Source organism: Hypanus sabinus, chromosome 1 (assembly GCF_030144855.1).
Source record: "Hypanus sabinus isolate sHypSab1 chromosome 1, sHypSab1.hap1, whole genome shotgun sequence".
NCBI classification, from domain to species: domain Eukaryota; kingdom Metazoa; phylum Chordata; class Chondrichthyes; order Myliobatiformes; family Dasyatidae; genus Hypanus; species Hypanus sabinus.
The window spans coordinates 113,570,012-113,588,297 of NC_082706.1; the positions used below are offsets into that span (position 1 = coordinate 113,570,012).

At 41.3% G+C, this 18,286-nt stretch overlaps 1 protein-coding gene across 1 annotated transcript in view; it reads left to right on the forward strand.

The window, feature by feature from the left end:
• Positions 1–18,286, forward strand: part of LOC132403877 (TRAF3-interacting protein 1-like) — a 43,027-nt gene that overhangs the window by 13,955 nt on the left and 10,786 nt on the right. The window contains exons 7-9 of the mRNA XM_059987695.1: positions 7,375–7,427; positions 11,995–12,108; positions 15,526–15,633. Of these exons, the coding sequence (XP_059843678.1) occupies positions 7,375–7,427; positions 11,995–12,108; positions 15,526–15,633 (275 nt within the window). The remainder of the gene's footprint in view (positions 1–7,374; positions 7,428–11,994; positions 12,109–15,525; positions 15,634–18,286) is intronic.

The following is an 18,286-nucleotide window of genomic DNA, read 5'->3' on the forward strand; positions in this document are numbered from 1 at the left end:
AACCTCTCAGCAAGCTAAGCAGTATCTATGGAGGGAAATGGACATCTGCCATTCTGGTTCAAGACCGTTTATCCAGACAAAAACATCAACTGCCCATTTTCCATAGATGGTGCCTGACCTGCGGAGGTTCTCCAGCCCTGGCACCTAATAAACTGCATCACCAGAAGATATGACAGACGCAATGTCAGAGTGGCCAAAGCATGTGTGGCGTAGACTGCTGGTCTAATTGTTTCCAAACTTAAACAGCCACAGGCAAGGAAGTTTACCAAGGAGCTCAACATCAGCAAGCTGAAATCGGATACTAGTGCAGACTGCCTGGTTACAAGCCTCCAGTCACAGCTTGCCAATGTTCATCTTGGAGATTGTGCTACTTTCAGAGATTGTGTTCACTCTGCCTCCTTTAAGGTTCTTGGCCATACAAGGAAGAACCAAGACTGGTCTGATGAGAATGATGAGGAGATAAAAGCTCTGCTACAGGAAAAACACAGGCTGCACAGAACCTATCAGAATGATCCTTCTTGCATCTCTAAAAAGACACCATTTGCCAATACACACAGAATAGTTGAAGCAAAACTCAGAAAGGTACAAGACTCTTGGCTCCATAAAAAGGCTATCAAGATTCAGGGCCATGCCAAAGAACATGACTTGAAGAGAGTCTTTGCCATCAAACACTGTATGGCCCTCAGCCTTCTGGGATCTTGCCCCTTCTACGCACAGATCGCACCACCCTCTTCGCTGAGAAGGCCAAGATTCTGGACAGATCAGCAGAGCATTTTGAATCTCTGCTGAACAGACCATCCACCATAAACGAGGAAGCAATTGATTGTCTCAATCAAGTAGACATCAACCATGAGATGGACTCTCTTCCCCAAGAAGAGGAAGTCAAGAAAACAATAGGACAGCTGTTAAGTAGTTGTTAAGTGGCAAGGCTTTTGGAGCAGACGCTATACCAGCAGAGGTCTACAAAACAGGTAGTTCACTCGTTACCAGTAAACTGACAGAGGTTTTCCAGTCCTTCTGGGAGAATGGTCAGATTCTTCAAGAAATGAAAGATGCATCCATTGTACACCTGTACAAGAGTAAGGAAGACCTCCAAGTATGTGACAACCAGGGGCGTCTCTTTATTCGCAGTAAGTAAGAAAATCTAGACAGGTTAAATGCTCATCAGGAATGAGATCATCTCCTGGAAAGTTAGTGTGGCATCAGGAAAGGTGGAGGAACAATGGACATGATCTTTGCTGCAAGAAAAATGCCTGGAGCAGAACAGACATCTCTAGAGTACCTTTGTTGATCTTGCCAAGGTCTTTGATACCATGAACCGAGAGAGAATAGAACATAGAAATTTCTAGCACATTGCAGGCCTTTCGGCCCACAATGTTGTGCCAACCATGTAACCTACTCTAGACACTACCTAGAATTTCCCCTAATGCATTGCCATCTTTTTCTAAACTCCATATACCTATCTAACTGGCTCTTAAAAGACCCTATTGTATCTGCTTCCACCACTGCACTGGCAGTGCATTCCACGTACCCTCCACTCTCTGTGGGAAAAATTTGCCCCTGACATCCCATCAGTACCTATTTCCAAGCACCTTAAAACTATGCCCCTTCGTGTTAGCCATTTCAGCTCTGGAAAAAGCCTCTGGCTCTCCACATAATCAATGCTCCTCATCTTATACACCTCTATCAGGTCACCTCTCATTCTTCGACGTTCCAAGGAGAAAAGGCCAAGTTTACTCAACCTGTTCTCATAAGGTACACCCTCCAATCCAGGCAACATCCTTGTAAATCTCATCTGCATTCTCTTTATAGTATCCACATATATAGTATCCCTGGAGTGAGGTGACCAGAACTGAACACAGTACTCCAAGTGGGGTCTGACCAAGGTCTTATATAGCTAATCATTACCTAATAGATCATTCCAATACATATATTACTATATTCATCCTTCTCCCCCCTCTCAGAATCCAAAAGCACATATTGTTCCTTTCTGTGCAGTAAGTTAGCCGTGCAACTTTTGTATCTGCTTCAATCACTTATTATGATCTCCAGTCTTACTTTTCTTTTCACATACCTGTTTATGTGCCACAGTTAGAGCTGCCTTTCAAGCACAGCTCTGTTTCCTTAATCTCTCCACTTCAGTCTTGGCTACTTGGGTTTCTTCCTCTTTACTCCTCTCTTTAACCAATTTTCTCCCATGAGGACTGCATAACAGCCAAGGACAGGGCATACAAGGTAGCAAAAGTGAGTGGGAAGTTTTTAAAATCCAACAAAAGGCAACTTTTAAAAAAAAAAAGAGCTATAAGAAGGGAAAAGATCAAACCTGAGGGCAGACCAACCAACAACATAAAGCAGGATACTGATGAGTAGCTCGCCATGCTGGGTTGTTATCTTGCTGACGTTTCGTTACGTCGTCAGTGCAACTTCGAATGAAATGTTGGTGATTTACATTGTTCGTCTTTTATGTGTCCTGTGATTTGTGTGTGTGTGATTTCTATTGACAGATAGACAGACATACTTTATTGATCCCGAGGGAAATTGGGTTTCATTACAGCCACGCCAACCAAGAATAGTGTGGAAATATAGCAATATAAAACCATACATAATTAAATAATAAGAAGTAAATTATTCCAAGTGGAAATAAGTCCAGGACCAGCCTATTGGCTCAGGGTGTCTGACACTCCGAGGGAGGAGTTGTAAAGTTTGATGGCCTCAGGCAGGAATGACTTCCTATGACACTCAGTGTTGCATCTCGGTGGAATGAGTCTCTGGCTGAATGTACTCCTGTGTCTAACCAGTACATTATGGAGTGGATGGGAGACATTGTCCAAGATGGCATGCAACTTGGACAGCATCCTCTTTTCAGACACCACCGTCAGAGAGTCCAGATCCACCCCCATGACATCACTGGCCTTACAAAAGAGTTTGTTGATTCTGTTGGTGTCTGCTACCCTCAGCTTGCTGCCCCAACACACAACAGCAAACATGATATCACTGGCCACCACAGACTCGTAGAACATCCTCAGCATCATCTGGCAGATGTTAAAGGACCTCAGTCTCCTCAGGAAGTAGAGATGGTTCTGACCTCAGTGTTCTTTGACCAGTCCAGTTTATTGTCAATTCGTAACCCCAGGTATTTGTAATCCTCCACCATGTCCACACTGACCCCTTGGATGGAAATGGGTCACCGGTGCCTTAGCCGTCCTCAGATCCATCACCAGCTCCTTAGTCTTTTTCACATTAAGCTGCAGATGATTCTGCTCACACTATGTGACAAAGTTTCCGACTGTACCCCTGTAGTCAGCCTCATTTCCCTTGCTGATGCATCCAACTATGGCAGAGTCATCAGAAAACTTCTGAAGATGGCAAGACTCTGTGCAATAGTTGAAGTCTGAGGTGTAGATGGTGAAGAGAAAGGGAGACAGGACAATCCCCTGTGGAGCCCCAGTGCTGCTGACCACTCTGTCTGACACGCAGTATTGCAAATGCACGTACTGTGGTCTGTCAGTCAGGTAATCAATAATCCATGACACCAGGGAAGCATCCACCTGCATCACTGTTACTGATTATGTAATCTGCAATTGGTTCGGTAAAATCTGATTAGGTGATAATTGTTGTCCGGGCTGTGTTAGTCGACTGTTACGTAGGATTAATGTTATCCTCATTGATTAACAAGTGTAATCAGGTATGAATTGGCTCTTGGCTCTGGACTGATGACTTGACGCTGAAGTGGGATATAAACTGGGTTCATATCGACATGCTTGTTGATAGAATTCTGCTTAAAGAACAAAGCTTCTAAAGGCTGATTTTTACTTCTGCATAAGCTGTACGCCATAGCCTACGCAAGTGGCCTACACTGTTGTGAGCATTTCTACTTATGCGATGGTGTGTCTGCGTCACTTTGCAATTCACCGCCAAAATGCTAGTTGGCGGTAGGGTTTCTATACCACTGTGTGGAGTTCCTTTGTGTACTTCAAACAATGGCAACTAATGAGCACATCATGTTGCAGTTGGAGCTAATAAAAGCTGAACAAGAGTTACTTTTATTGAAATTACTGCAACACAGAAAAGAGAGAAGACATCGGAGGCGATGGTGTGTACAACCATTGAACGGTTTGAGGCAGAAGGAGGGTGTATTTTCTGTGCTTGTCCGGCCACTGAGAGACATGGACAAGGAAATGCATTTCAAATATTTTCTGATGTCGGCAGGTAGATTTGATGATTTGGTTCGAACAACCAGAAATGCACAGGAGGAAGTGCAGTGCTGCCAAGCGGACCAATCACAGTTGTCGCGGCGTAGGTTCAACGCAGAAGTATAAATTGGCCTTAAGAATTCTCAGCTTGTCGTTGACGGACTTAGCCTTAGATTAGTGACATTGGTCCAGTCGAATTGATGTTCTTCGCTCTCACAATGTATAGATATAAGGGAAATGTGATCATGACAGTTGACAGCCAGTTGATGTTCATGATAGCTTGTTGATAGCTTCCTGCCAGACTTTCCAATATAATGCTTGTCACAGATAGTGCATTGAATTTTGTATTTTTTTTATTACTGAGTGCAATTGTGAACAATAGCCAGATCAGAAATGCTGATCAAGTCAACTTGTTACCAAAGAGAATGCTGATAGGCCAATCAGATGGTTCACTGCTGCTCAGCGATAGAACACAAAAAAATCATTGTACAATTAAGAAACATTAAAAAAACAGAAATACTGGAGTCATGATGATCATGATGAAGTCTGCTGGAGAGAGACATTTATACACATGCTGTCCTCCATAATTCAAAGAGATTGAAGGATAAGGTTACAGGGTGACAAAACATGGCAGGAGCACCTAGAATTAAAAACTAATCCCTACCGGGAGAAAACAGCACCTGATCTTTCCACCTGTTCTCCAGCAGTTTAAGAACTAAGTTCAGCCAGAACATAACTCACAAGTGCTCTTGAAGGTCGGGTATTAACCCTACCTACCACAGCCAAGCATTGCCATCCTGGTCCCTTTCATGATCGCTTATGAAGAAGCATGTGACTTCACTCCCAGAGATGGTAGGTGTTTGTGCACTCAACTCTTGAAGGCTTGGACCCCATCATCACAGATGTTTCCAAACACAGCATCTGGAAGGCTGTGATAGCACAGTGAAGGAAGCTTCTATACTGTGTGTAGGTTTTTGCAACAGGCATAGAAACAGCATGAGCAGGCATAGAGAAACTTGATCGTGTGGTGTGCTGTCTCTCATAAGATGAAGGCAACATGGCACGAAGGTCTGCAGGGCTGTGGCTGGTGTGCAGTATTTTTTATAGCAAAATCGACAGTGTTCATTCTGTGCGTTGTAAGTAGGGGGTCTTTTTATTCTTGATTAACATTGGTGAAGTGTGGCTGTTCTGTGCTACTGTGACAGACAGACATACTTCATTGATCCTGAGGGAAATTGGTTTTCATTACAGCCACGCCAACCAAGAATAGTGTGGAAATATAGCAATATAAAACCATACATAATTAAATAATAAGAAGTAAATTATTCCAAGTGGAAATAAGTCCAGGACCAGCCTATTGGCCCAGGGTGTCTGACACTCCAAGGGAGGAGTTGTAAAGTTTGATGGCCACAGGTAGGAATGACTTCCTATGATGCTCAGTGTTCCATCTCAGTGGAATGAGTCTCTATGTACTCCTGTGCCTAACCAGTACATTATGGAGTGGATGGGAGTCATTGTCCAAGATGGCATGCAACTTGGACAACATCCTCTTTTCAGACACCACCGTCACAGATGTCAAATGGTCAGAAATCTGTTGGTCATTTCTGATACATTCTTGATGTAAGGTAGGATGACCAGCTTGGTTGGACAAACAGCGCCAAACAAAATTCCTTAAGTATCCATTGTTGTTGAAAACTTTGTAGAGATGTTCTTATTCACTCTTCCATCATAATGCTGTGCTGCAATGTGTAGTGCCCAATTTGAATAATGTCCTGACACAGCTTTGCTTGTGGACACCTGGGTGATTGCTGTGGAAATTGTGTATTTGATCTGTGAGTTGCCTTTCGGCAGACACTTGTTTGTAATTTGGCGTTGACTTGATCCACATCAAATACAGGATGGATGGCAAGCTGTTCAACCTGCACAGGCTTCAAGCTGTTACTAAGTTCAAAGAGACTGCGCTGAGAGGTGTCTTATTCACTGATGACTGCAAGCTCAATGCAAGCTCTGAGTCTGTTACAGGACTTCACTGACAAATTTTCCACTGCATGTGGCAACTTTGGTCTCACCATCAGCAGCAAAAAGAGGGAAGTCAAGCTCTCAGGAGCCCCAATTAAACTTCCATGGAGCCATCTATCTCTGAATGGCCAACAGCTCCAGGCAGTCGACAAGTTCACATATCTTGGCAGCACTCTCTCAAGAACAGTTCCCATTGACAACAAAGTCAGCTGTAGAATCAGTTTTGGGAGACTAAGTGCAACTGTTAAGGTGGCGAAGTGGAATTACTCTGAAGACCGAGTTGGAAGTCTAGCACACTGTCATTGTACTCACCCTCCTTTACACGTGTGCAGCATGGAATGCGTACGTGAGACGTGCGCCTACACTGAACTACTTCCACTTGTCATGCCTATAGTTGATCATGAAAATCAATTGGCAAGACAGAATTCCTGACACTGAAGTGCTGTCTGCAGCAGGCACGCCCACCATCCACACATTGCTGATAAAACATCAAGTGAGATGGTGTGCGTCTAATCTGGTCAGCACATTTAAGGAATGTTGTGGAAGTATTGGGTTACAGAAAAGATTTACTAGAATGGTTTGGAAGAGGATGGAACTTGGCTACACGATTTGAGTTGAGAAGCTGGCAACTGAGGGAAGGTATTCGTAGAAGTTTAGTTCACGTTTAGATAGAAAATGAAACGTGGTTTGTAACTATAGATGGTTCAGCAGCCAGGGAATCCATATTTAAAATAATGGCCAAAAGACATGGTGTGGTCGGGTGCTGAGGTGAGCAAAATTTAATGGTTTATGATTTGGTACTTGTGGCCTGTTAGAATGATGGAAATAGCCCTTGGGAACATCCAGAAAAAACACTTATGGAAAAATAAAAATGGCACAGGAAAAGAACAGGAATGGGATGGTGACTGAATTTGTAATTACACTTTAGCATTTTATATTATTACAGTATCATCCTGTCTCGTTGAACTGTTTTAAGTTTTGGCACTGTCATTGAGCAGAATGTAAGCTGGAAGCAAATAAAAGAGCAGGATTGCTATTTTGGTTAGAATTATGTTCAGTCAATGACTGATGAGGAATGGTGCAGAACTGTTTCACTGTGTGAATAGTTCTGATGTTTCATTGTTAACTATGTATGTGCATTCAGCATTGTGTATTTTTGCAGGGAAAAAATGTTTCCAATAAGCCACAAGACCAGAAAGAAAATGGTTTTAACAGGTATGTGCCTTTTGATTTAATGTGATTATCTCTGCTATACATTTTCTATGTTAAGACTTAAGGATTTCACAGGTCTCTATTCTCAAATACCCAAGTCAAAATGGCTAAGTGGTTCAGGAATTAGAGGATGAGAAAGGTTAAATATAATAGTAGTTAAGGTTAAGTAACATTCAATGTTTGGTGGAATGAAGGAAATTGCAATGGCATGAGAAGGGAACTGGCCAAAGTTGACTGTAAAGGGACACTAGCAGGAAGGACAGCAGAGCAGCAATGGCTGGATTTTCTGTGTAAAATGAAGGAAGTGCAAGACCGATATATTCCAAATAAGCTGGCTAGCTGCCAGTTACCAGTGGAGTTCCACAGGGGTCATTATTCGAACCACTGTTGTTTTTACAATGTATGTTAATGATTTGGACTTTGGGATTCACAGATTTGTGGCTAAATTTGCCGATGATACAAAGTTAGGTGGAGGAGCAGGTAGTGTTGAGGAAACAGAACCTGCAGAGAGACTTAAATAGTTTAGGGGAATGGGCAAAGAAGCGGCAAATGAAATACAATGTTGGCAAGTGTATGGCCATGCACTTTGGTGGAAGAAATAAATGGGCAGACTTATTTAGATGGGGAGAAAATTCAAAATGCAGAGATGCAAAGTAACTTGAGTCCTTGTGCAGGATACACTAAAGGTTAACCTCCAGGTTGAGTCAGTAGTGAAGAAGGCGACTGCAATGTTGGAGGTATAGAATATGAGAGCAGGGATGTGATTTTGAAGCTGTATAAGGGCCTTGTGAGACCACCCTTGCCCTTGGAGTATTGTGTACAGTTTTAGGTTCCTTATTTTAGAAAGGATATACTGTCATTGGAGAGGGATCAGAGAAGATTCATGAGAATAATTCCAGGAATTAAAGGGTTACCATATGAGGAACACCTGGCAGCTCTTGGGCTGTATTCCCTGGAGTTCAGAAAAATGAGGGGGGATCTTATAGAAACATTCTGAATGGTAAAAGGCCTAAACAGATTAGATATGGTAAATTTATTTCCCATGGTAGAGGAGTCTAGGACAAGAGGACATGACTTCAGGTTTGAAGGACGTCCATTTAAACAGAGATGCAGAGAAATTACTTTAGTCATAGGGTGGTAAATCTGTGAAATTTGTTGCTGCAAGTAGCTGTGGAGGCCAAGTCACTGGGTATATTTAAGGCAGAGATGGATAGGTTCTTGATTAGCCAGAATATCAAAGGGTATGGGGAAAGGGCAGGGGACTGGGAATGACTGGAAGAATTGGATCAGACTTGAGTGGCGGAGCAGACTTGATGGGCCAAGTTCTGCCCCTATATCTTAGGGTTTAAAATTGGTCCACATGAAGTTTAGCGTGACCATTATGCATGGAGCCCAAAGATTTAGATGATTATTTACTTGGTACAGATTCATGGTCTATAAAATTGAGACATAAAACACAAACACAAGGAAATCTGCAGATGCTAGAAATTCAAGCAACACACACAAAATGCTGGTGGAACGCAGCAGGCCCAGTAGCATCTATAGGAAGAAATACAGTCGACGTTTCGGCCTGACGAAGGGTCTCAGCCCGAAACGTCGACTGTACTTCTTCCTATAGATGCTGCCTGGCCTGCTGCATTCGACCAGCACTTTGTGTGTGGTGCTTGAGATGTCATAAAATGTATCTTGGTTGTGGAAGAGAAGATGCTTACTGTCATGAAGCAAATTAGGGTGATAAGTCCCCAGGGCGTGACCAGGTGTCCCCACAGACCTTGAAGGAGGATAGCGTAGAAATTGTAGGGCTCTGGCAGAGGTACTTAAAACATCCTAAGCAATGGCTCGGGTGGTGGATGACTGGAGGTTAGCTGATAATGTTCCATTGTTAAGGAGTTCTGATAGAGTTCTCAGAAGTGGAGAGAGTGAGCAGTTTCAAGTTCCTGGATGTCAAGATCTCTAAGGACCTAACCTGATCCCAACATATTGATGCCGCTATAAAGAAGTCAAGACAGCAACTATACTTTGTTTGGAGTTTGAAGAGATTTGGTATGTCAACAAAACTCTCAAAAGCTTCTATAGATGTATCGTGGAGAGCAGTCTAACAGGCTGCATCACTGTCTGGTATGGGAGGGCTAAGGCACAGGACTGAAAGAAGCTGCAGAGGGTCATAAATTCAGTCGGCTCCATCTTGATAACTAGCCTACTAAGTACCCAGGACATCTTTAGGGAGCAGTGTCTCAGAAAGGCAGCTTCCATTATTAAAGACCTCCAGCACCCAGGGCATGCCCTTTTCTCACTGTTACCATCAGGTAGAAGATACAGAAGCCTGAAGGCACACACTCAGTGATTCAGGAACAGCTTCTTCCCCTCTACCATCTGTTTACTAAATGGATATTGAACCCATGAACACTATTTCATTTGTTTTAGTATATATTTGTTTTTGCATGATTTTTAATCTATTCAATATACATACACTCTAATTGATTTATTTATTTTTACTTTTTTCTTCTATTTGATGTATTGCATTGAACTGCTGCTAAGTTAACAAATTTCACAACACATGCTGGTGATAATACTGATTCTGTTAAGAAATTATAGTCCAGTGAGCCTGATGTCGCCAGTGGGTAAAATATTGGAAGGTATTTTAAGACACAAGATGTATCAGTATTTGGATCGTCAACATGGCTTTATATATGATGGGTCATGTCTAACCAACCTTTGATATTTTGAGGCGGTTATCAGGAAAGTTGATGAAGAAAAGGCAGTGGACGTTGTCTATATGGACTTCAGCAAGGCCTTTGGGGAAAGTTCTGCATGGTCAAGAAGTTCAGTAACTTGGCGTTTACTAGTTGTAAATTCGACTAAGCTTAGCAGGAGAAGCCAGAGTGGTTGCCTCTCTGCACAGGACTCCATAATATGCTGCAGAGATTGGTGCAGGGTCCATAGTTTGCCATCAATATTAATGATTTGCATGAAAATGAGGTAAACTGAATAAGCAGACTTGCAGATGCAAGCAAGAATGTGCTCATATAGACAGCGAGCAAGTCTACCAAAGTTTATGGGTTCTGAGTCAGCTGGAAAAATGGGCTATAAAATGGTAGGTGAAACTTAAAGTATTGAGTACAGGAGTTGGAATGGTTTGTGGAATTGTATAAGATACTGGTGAGGTCAAAATTGGAGTATTGTGCATTTCTGACTTCTACCTACGAGAAAGATATCAATGAGATTGAAAGAGTCCAGAAAAAATTTACAAGGATGATGCCAGGACTTGAGGATGATTTCTGGGGAAAGGTTGACTAGATTAGGAATGCAGTAGAATGAGGGGAGATTTGATAGGGATGCAAAAAATTGACTGTTATAGGTAAGGCTTTTTAAACTGAGTTAGAGGGGTTCTTCAATCGAATGGTGGTGGATCTGTGGATCAAGTTGGTAATGGAAGTGGTGGATGAATGTTCTAAAGTAATATTAGAGAGAAGTTTGCACAAGTAAATGGATGGGACAGGTATAGAGAGCTATGGTTCATGTGTGGATCGATGGGAATAGCCAGCTTAACTGCTTGACACCTATTATATGTTTTGGTGCTGTAGGCTCTGACTCTAATCACACTTACCACATTACTGATGTTACTGTAGCAGCTACTCAAACAAACCAACACTGTTGTAGAAACCAAGCACGGGGAGCTATCCTGTATGAAGCGCCTACTGATCCAACCCAATAATAATGCTCAAAGTCAAAGAAATTATTCAATCCGTTTAAGTAACGAGCAAAACAAACAATCTTGAAGCAATAAAACTAATGAAATTAAACTAGCGATATTAAGCGAAATTAAGTGTACTTAAGTGGAATTAAGCAGTCAACAAGAAGTCTCTTTCTCTGATCTTAGACTGACGAAGCATGAATTTGTAACTAAACTATTTGCTTTTACTACACTTCCACCCTTATGACTACCATAATAAAACTAATAAATGCACAACACAAAATACAATGCAGATAGAAAATAAATGAATGGCTCCTACAGTTATCTTGTCTCCTTTTCCACTAATATAATGTTGAATGTGGACAATCACTGCCTCGGGCACTAGCCCTGGAAGGGAATTTTACAACCTCAAGCTAAGTCTAAAGTATCTTCTCTTGCTCTTTTTCCAAATCTCTTGCATTCAGTAGGCTAACTACTCTGTTTCATTTCATAACTTTGTCCTTTTTGGCCATAATCTGAGTTTTAATTTTAAAAATTCATAATTTTGCATAGTGCAAACGCTATCATCCAGTTTCTAATATGAATGAACAGTATTAATTTTAACAACTGATCCATACCTCAGATTTACCAAGCCCATTAAGGCACTTGTATTAGTATTTAGTGTTTGTTTCTACTGAAAATAGTAGAATGCCATATTATCCATCTATAATGGTTCTCCTTGTAATTAGTCTGCTGTATGATTGTCAGTGGTGCAAATTTTAAATCATTGGTCTTGTGCATGGAGATTTTATCATTTGGCAGTTTGCCAGATGTTGCAAAAAATTTACACACTTCATATTTGGTGATCTGACACTTAAGTTTTTTTTTCTTGAACAGTAAACCCGATAATGAAGTGGAGGCAAGCAGAAATCGTAAGGACATAACTGAAAAAATAACTGAAAAGCTAACAAGCAAACAAACTCCAGAGACAGAAGATCAGCATTTGGAGGAGTAGGTTAAGACATATTTGATCTTTTGTAATCTTGATTTTCTTACTGATGATTGGTGGTGGGTATCCATAAGTTGCCATTCATGGAAGCTAAATAAATTTAATATTCTCCTTGAATTTTAAAGGCTATGAGATTTCTTCATTTAATGATTTTGTGGAAATTTCATATTCCCAGAAAATTAGATTTCATCAGAAGCATCTACTGGATTTTTTTTCCACAACCCACTGAGAAATAACTTAGTCTCCATAGAGATGCAAGTGAAATGAAGGAGTCGCTCTTGTCTGTCCATCCTGTGACACATGGCACTGGTGCTGAAGTTCAATATATTGTTGCCTTCTCGCTAATCAAATATAATAGCGTAGTGGTTAGCATAATACTATTACAGTACCAGTGACCCAGGTTCAATTCTGCTGCTGTCTGAGTTTGTACACGCCCCTCATGACGATGAGTGTTTCCTAACACATGTATGGGTTAGTAGATTAATTAGTCATATGGATGTAATTGGATGCTGCGGGCATGTTGGGCTGAAAGGGCCCGTTACTCTGGTGTGTTTCTAAAATCTTAAAAAAAAAAGTTTAATAGCATGTGTGAAATCCCTTCACATTTTTCCACTGTAAAAAAAAAGACATCAGAACATAAGCTCACATTTTCCCCTCAAGATTTTGACTACCTCAGTTGAACTCCTGCCTCAGTAAGGATCTGGACCCACTGCAATTTGCTTTCTGCCACAATAGGTCAACAGCAGATGCAATCTCAATGGCTCTCCACACAACTTTGGACCACCTGGACAACACAAACACCTACATCAGGATGCTGTTCGTCGACTATAGCTCAGCATTTAATACCATCATTCCCACAATCCTAATTGAGAAGTTACAGAAGCTGGGCCTTTATTTCCCTCTGAAATCAGATCCTCTGCTTCCTAACCGGAAGACCAGTCTGTGCGGATTGGTAATGACATATCCTTCTCACCTACGATCAACACTGCTGCACATCAGGTGTGTGCTTAGTAAAGCACTGCTCTACTTTCTATATACACATGACTGTGTGGCTAGGCATAGCTCAAATACCATCTATAAATTTGCTGACGATACAACCATTGTTGGTAGAATCTCAGGTGGTGACGAGAGGGTGTACAGGAGTGAGATATGCCAACTAGTGGAGTGGTGCTGCAGCAACAACTTGGCACTCAACATCAGTAAGGTGAAAGAGCTGATTGTGGACTTCAGGAAGGGTAAGATGAAGGAACACATACCAATCCTCATAGAGGGATCAGAAATGGAGAGAGTGAGCAGTTTCAAGTTCCTGGGTGTCAAGATCAAACCTGGTCCCAACATATTGATGCAGTTACAAAGAAGGCAAGACAGTGGCTTTACTTTATTAGGAGTTTGATGAGATTTGGCATGTCGACAAATACACTCAAAAGCTTCTATAGATGTTATGTGGAGAGCATTCTGACAGGCTACATCACTGTCTGGTATGGAGGGGCTACTGCACAGGATCAAAAGAAGCTGCAGAGGGTTGTAAATCTGGTCAGCTCTGTCTTGGGTACTAGCCTACAAAGTACCCAGGACAGCGTTAGGGAGCGGTGTCTCAGAAAGGCAGCGTCCATTACTAAGGACATCGAGCACCTGGGGCATGCCCTTTTCTCACTGTTACCATCAGGTAGGAGGTACAGAAGCCTGAAGGCACACACTCTGTGATTCAGGAACAGTTTCTTCCCCTCTGCTATCCGATTCCTAAATGGACTTTGAGACCTTGGACACTACCTCACTTTGTTTTATATACAAGTATTTCTGTTTTTTGCATGATTTTTTAATCTATTCAATATACATATACTGTAATTGATTTACTTATTATTTAATATTTTTCTATATTATATGTTGCATTGAACTGCTGCTAAGTTAACAAATTTCATGTCACATGCTGGTGATAATAAATCTGATTCTGAAATATTCTTGTCTTTTTGCTGACTGATTTTTTTTTCAAGAGTCAAATTGTACTCATTCACCCAATGAGTGCAAAGGCACTTAGTCCTTGTGCAAGATTCCCTAAAGGTTAACTTGAAAATTTGGTTGGGGTAAGGAAGGCAAATGCAATGTTAGCATTCATTTCAAGAGCACTGGAATATAAGAGCAAGGATGTGATGCTGAGGTCTTGTAAGGCATTGGTCAGACTGCACTTGGAGTATTGAGTGGTCATGCTGGTATTGAAGAGTGTCTAGACAAGGTTCATTGAATGTTTCCGGGAATGAAAGAGTTAGCATAAGAAGAGCAATTGATGGCTCTGGGCTGGGCTTGTACTTGCTGGAGTTTAGAAGAAATGGGGGGGGGGGGGCAAAGAATCTCATTGAAGCCTATTGAAAGGTCTAGCATGTGGAGAGGATATTCCCTGTAGTGGGTGAGCTTAGGACCGGAGGGCACAGTCTCAGAACAGAGGGATGTCCATTCTTGATACAGATTAGGAGAAATTTCTTTAGTCTGAGGGTGGTGAATCTGTGGAATTCATTGCCCTTTAATAGGGGAATAAAATGTTATGGGGATAATAAATCAGCCATGATGGATTGAATGGTGAAGCAGACTCGATGGGCTGAGTGAGATAATTCTGTTCTATGCAAACACGAGGACCTGACGAAGGGTCTCAGCCCGAAACGTCGACTGCACTTCTCCCTATAAATGCTGCCTGGCCTGCTGCGTTCTACCAGCATTTTGTGTGTGTGGCTTGAATTCTGTACCTATGTCTTATGGTCTTGTGGAGACTGATTCTGCTTTCCTCAATCCTATCTCTGCTTGGAAACAAGGGAAATGAGTGTCAATGTAAATGTTTTGTATTTGACCAACACTGGTTGAAGCAAAAGAGGAAAAACAAGTCCACAAAAGCAAAACAAGTCTACTGACAAAACCCAATTGAAGTTTTTTAAAAATGCACTTTTCCCTCTGTATTAATTTCCCCTAACATATATTTAAGACACTGTCAACATTATTGATATTGATTGCAATGACTAGTTTAGAGTTCTCTGTCCAAATATTTAGTATCATCCTCTCTGAAACAATTGTATTTAATCAATTCAGTCACTTTACCTCTTAGCATTGTTACAGCAACATTTACATTTCTTTTACAATGCTGCATTCTAGTCATTAAAAACTGTAGTCCTCTAATCTGCTGCTTGATTTACTTGAGTTTATGTATCATTGTGAGGCTAGTTTTGTACAGAATCCAATATGCTTTATGTAAAAAAGAAGTTGGGATTCTTCTGCACCATCTTCTATATGTTTAGCTACCTAAGCTTTGTCCCATTGGCCAGTGCTACTCTGTATTGCTGTTAAGTAATATATTTCAAGGTTTGCTTTGCAAAATAGTGGTGCTAGGGTAGAACTTTGATATGTTCAATAAACAATGGTTTGCTCTTTTCATAAAGGCTTAATTTGAAAGTACAGTCAGAGCTGCAGAACTCTGAAGACAATGGCGGAATTCAAGAAAGCAAGATAAAAAAGGAACCTGACCATGTTGAGGATCCTTCCACAAAGTGAGTTTCAACTTAGAATTTAGTTTTCATAAAAGTTTTGGGATGGTGGTGAAGATTGCATGATGGTTGTTTATTAGACTGTATGTTTTGCGGGATTAAAATCTATTGTTTCTGTTGGAAATGGAATAATTGAAATTAACATAAATAATCTACTTCCATGAATTCTCTAAAATGCTGCATATTTGTTCTCAAAACTTTTTATTAGAATAATAGCTGGAAAATTACATCTGATCATCAGACTTCAAAGGCCAAAAATTGTTTCAGATGCTGGCTGTCATAGCATGTGCATGGTTGATAGGATGGTGTGCAAGATTAAATAGTGTTGTTTTCTAGATATACAATGTACTAACTTCATGTTATGAGGTACAAGGTAGTGGTGGAAGGGTGCTTTTATGTTTGGAAGACTCTGACCAGTGGAGTACTGCAGGGATCTTTGCTAGGACTCTTGTTGTTCATGATGTATATCAATGATTTGGATGTAACTGTAGGAATTACAATCAGGAAGCATACAGACAACGCAAAAGTTGTTGGTGTTGATAGCAGTGAAGATTGACTAAGGCTGCAGCACAATACAGATCAGATGGAAAGTCGGGTTAGGGCATTGGCAGATGGAATTTAATCCCATCTTTTGCTATGCAGAAACATTTTGGGAAGTCAGGTAATGGGTAGAGTATAATCAGTAAATAGCAGGGTATTGGGGAATGTTGATGAACAGAGATACTTTGAGTTTCAGATCCATAATTCCCTGAAAGTGGCAACATGGTTAGACAGTAAGTTTAAGGTATTTTGTATGCCTACCTCCATAGGTCAGGGCATAGAATATAATAGATAGGACATTACATTCTGTCTATTATAGAACATAGCAGAAGAGATGGCACAGGTACCTAATGAATACTTTGCTTCAGTATTCACTGTGGAAAAGGATCTTAGCGATTGTAGGGATGATTTACAGCAGATTTAAAAGCTTATAGACATTAAGAAAGAGGATGTGCTGGAGCTTTTGGAAAGCATCAAGTTGGATAAGTCACCAAGACTGGACAGGATATACCCCGGGCTACTGTGGGAGGCAAGGGAGGAGATTGCTGAACTTCTGGCAATGATCTTTGCATCATAATTGGGGACAGGAGAGGTTCCAGGGGATAGGAGGGTTGCAGATGTTGTTCCCTTATTCAAGAAAGGGAGTAAAGATAGCCCAGGAAATTATAGACCAGTGAGTCTTACTTCAACTTACCAACCACTGATGGGAAAGATCCTGAGAGGCAGGGTTTATGAACATTTGGAAAGGCATAATATGATTAGGAATAGTGCACATGGCTTTGTCAAAGGCAGGTCGTGCCTTATGAGCCTGATTGAATTTTTTGAGGATGTGACTAAACACATTGATGAATAAAGAACAGTAGATGTAGTGTATATGGATTTCAGCAAGGCATTTGATAAGGTACCCCCTGCAAGACTTATTGAGAAAGTAAGGAGGCATGGGATCCAAGGAGATCTTGCTTTTGTGGATCTGGAATTGGCTTGCAGACAGAAGGAAAAGGGTGGTTGTAGATGGGTCATATTCTGCATGGAGATCGGTGACCAGTGGTGTGTCTCAGGGATCTGTTCTGGGACCCCCTTGTGATTTTTATAAATAACCTGGAAGAGGATGGGTTAGTAAATTTGCAGATGATACAAAGGTTGGAGGTGTTGTGTTTAGTGTGGAGGTCTATCAGAGGTTATTACAGGACATTGATAGGATACAAAACTGGGCTGAGAAGTGGCAGATGGAGTTCAACCCAGATAAGTGTAAGATGGTTCTTTTTGGTAGGTCAAATATGATGGCAGAATATAATATTAATGGTAAGACTCTTGGCAGTGTGGAGGATCAGAGGGATCTTAGGGTCCAAGTCCATAGGACAGTCAAAGATGCTGCACAAGTTGACTGTGTAGTTAAGAAGGCGTATGGTGCCATGGCCTTCATCAACTGTGGGATTGAGTTTAAGAGCTGAGAGGTAAAATGTTACAGCTATATAGGACCCTGGTCAGACCCCACTTGGAGTACTGTGCTCAGTTCTGGTCACCTCACTATAGGAAGAGTATGGAAACTATAGAAAGGGTGTAGAGGAGATTTACAAGGATGTTGACTGGATTTGGGAGAATGCCTAATGAGAATAGGTTGAGTGAACTTGGCCTTACATCCTTGGAGCAGTGGAGAAAATGTTCATAATAAATCCTGCCTATCTGGATCTTTCCCATCAACTTACCAACACTGAAGTAAGACTCACTGGTCTATAATTTCCTGGGCTATCATTACTCCCTTCCTTGAATAAGGAAACAACATCTAATCCTCCGGAACCTCTCCTGTCCCCAGTTATGATGCAAAGATCATTGCGAGAAGCTCAGCAATCTCCTCCCTCACCTCCCACAGTAGTCTGGGGTATATCCCGTCCGGTCCCGGTGACTTATCCAACTTGATGCTTTCCAAAAGCTCCAGCACATCCTCTTTCTTAATATCTATGTGCTTAAGCTTTTCAGTCCTTTGTAAGTCACCCCTACAAATGCTAAGATCCTTTTCCATAGTGAATACTGAAGCAAAGTACCCATTAAGTATCTCTGCTATATCCTCCGTTTCCATACACACTTCTCCACTATCACACTTGATTGGTCCTATTCC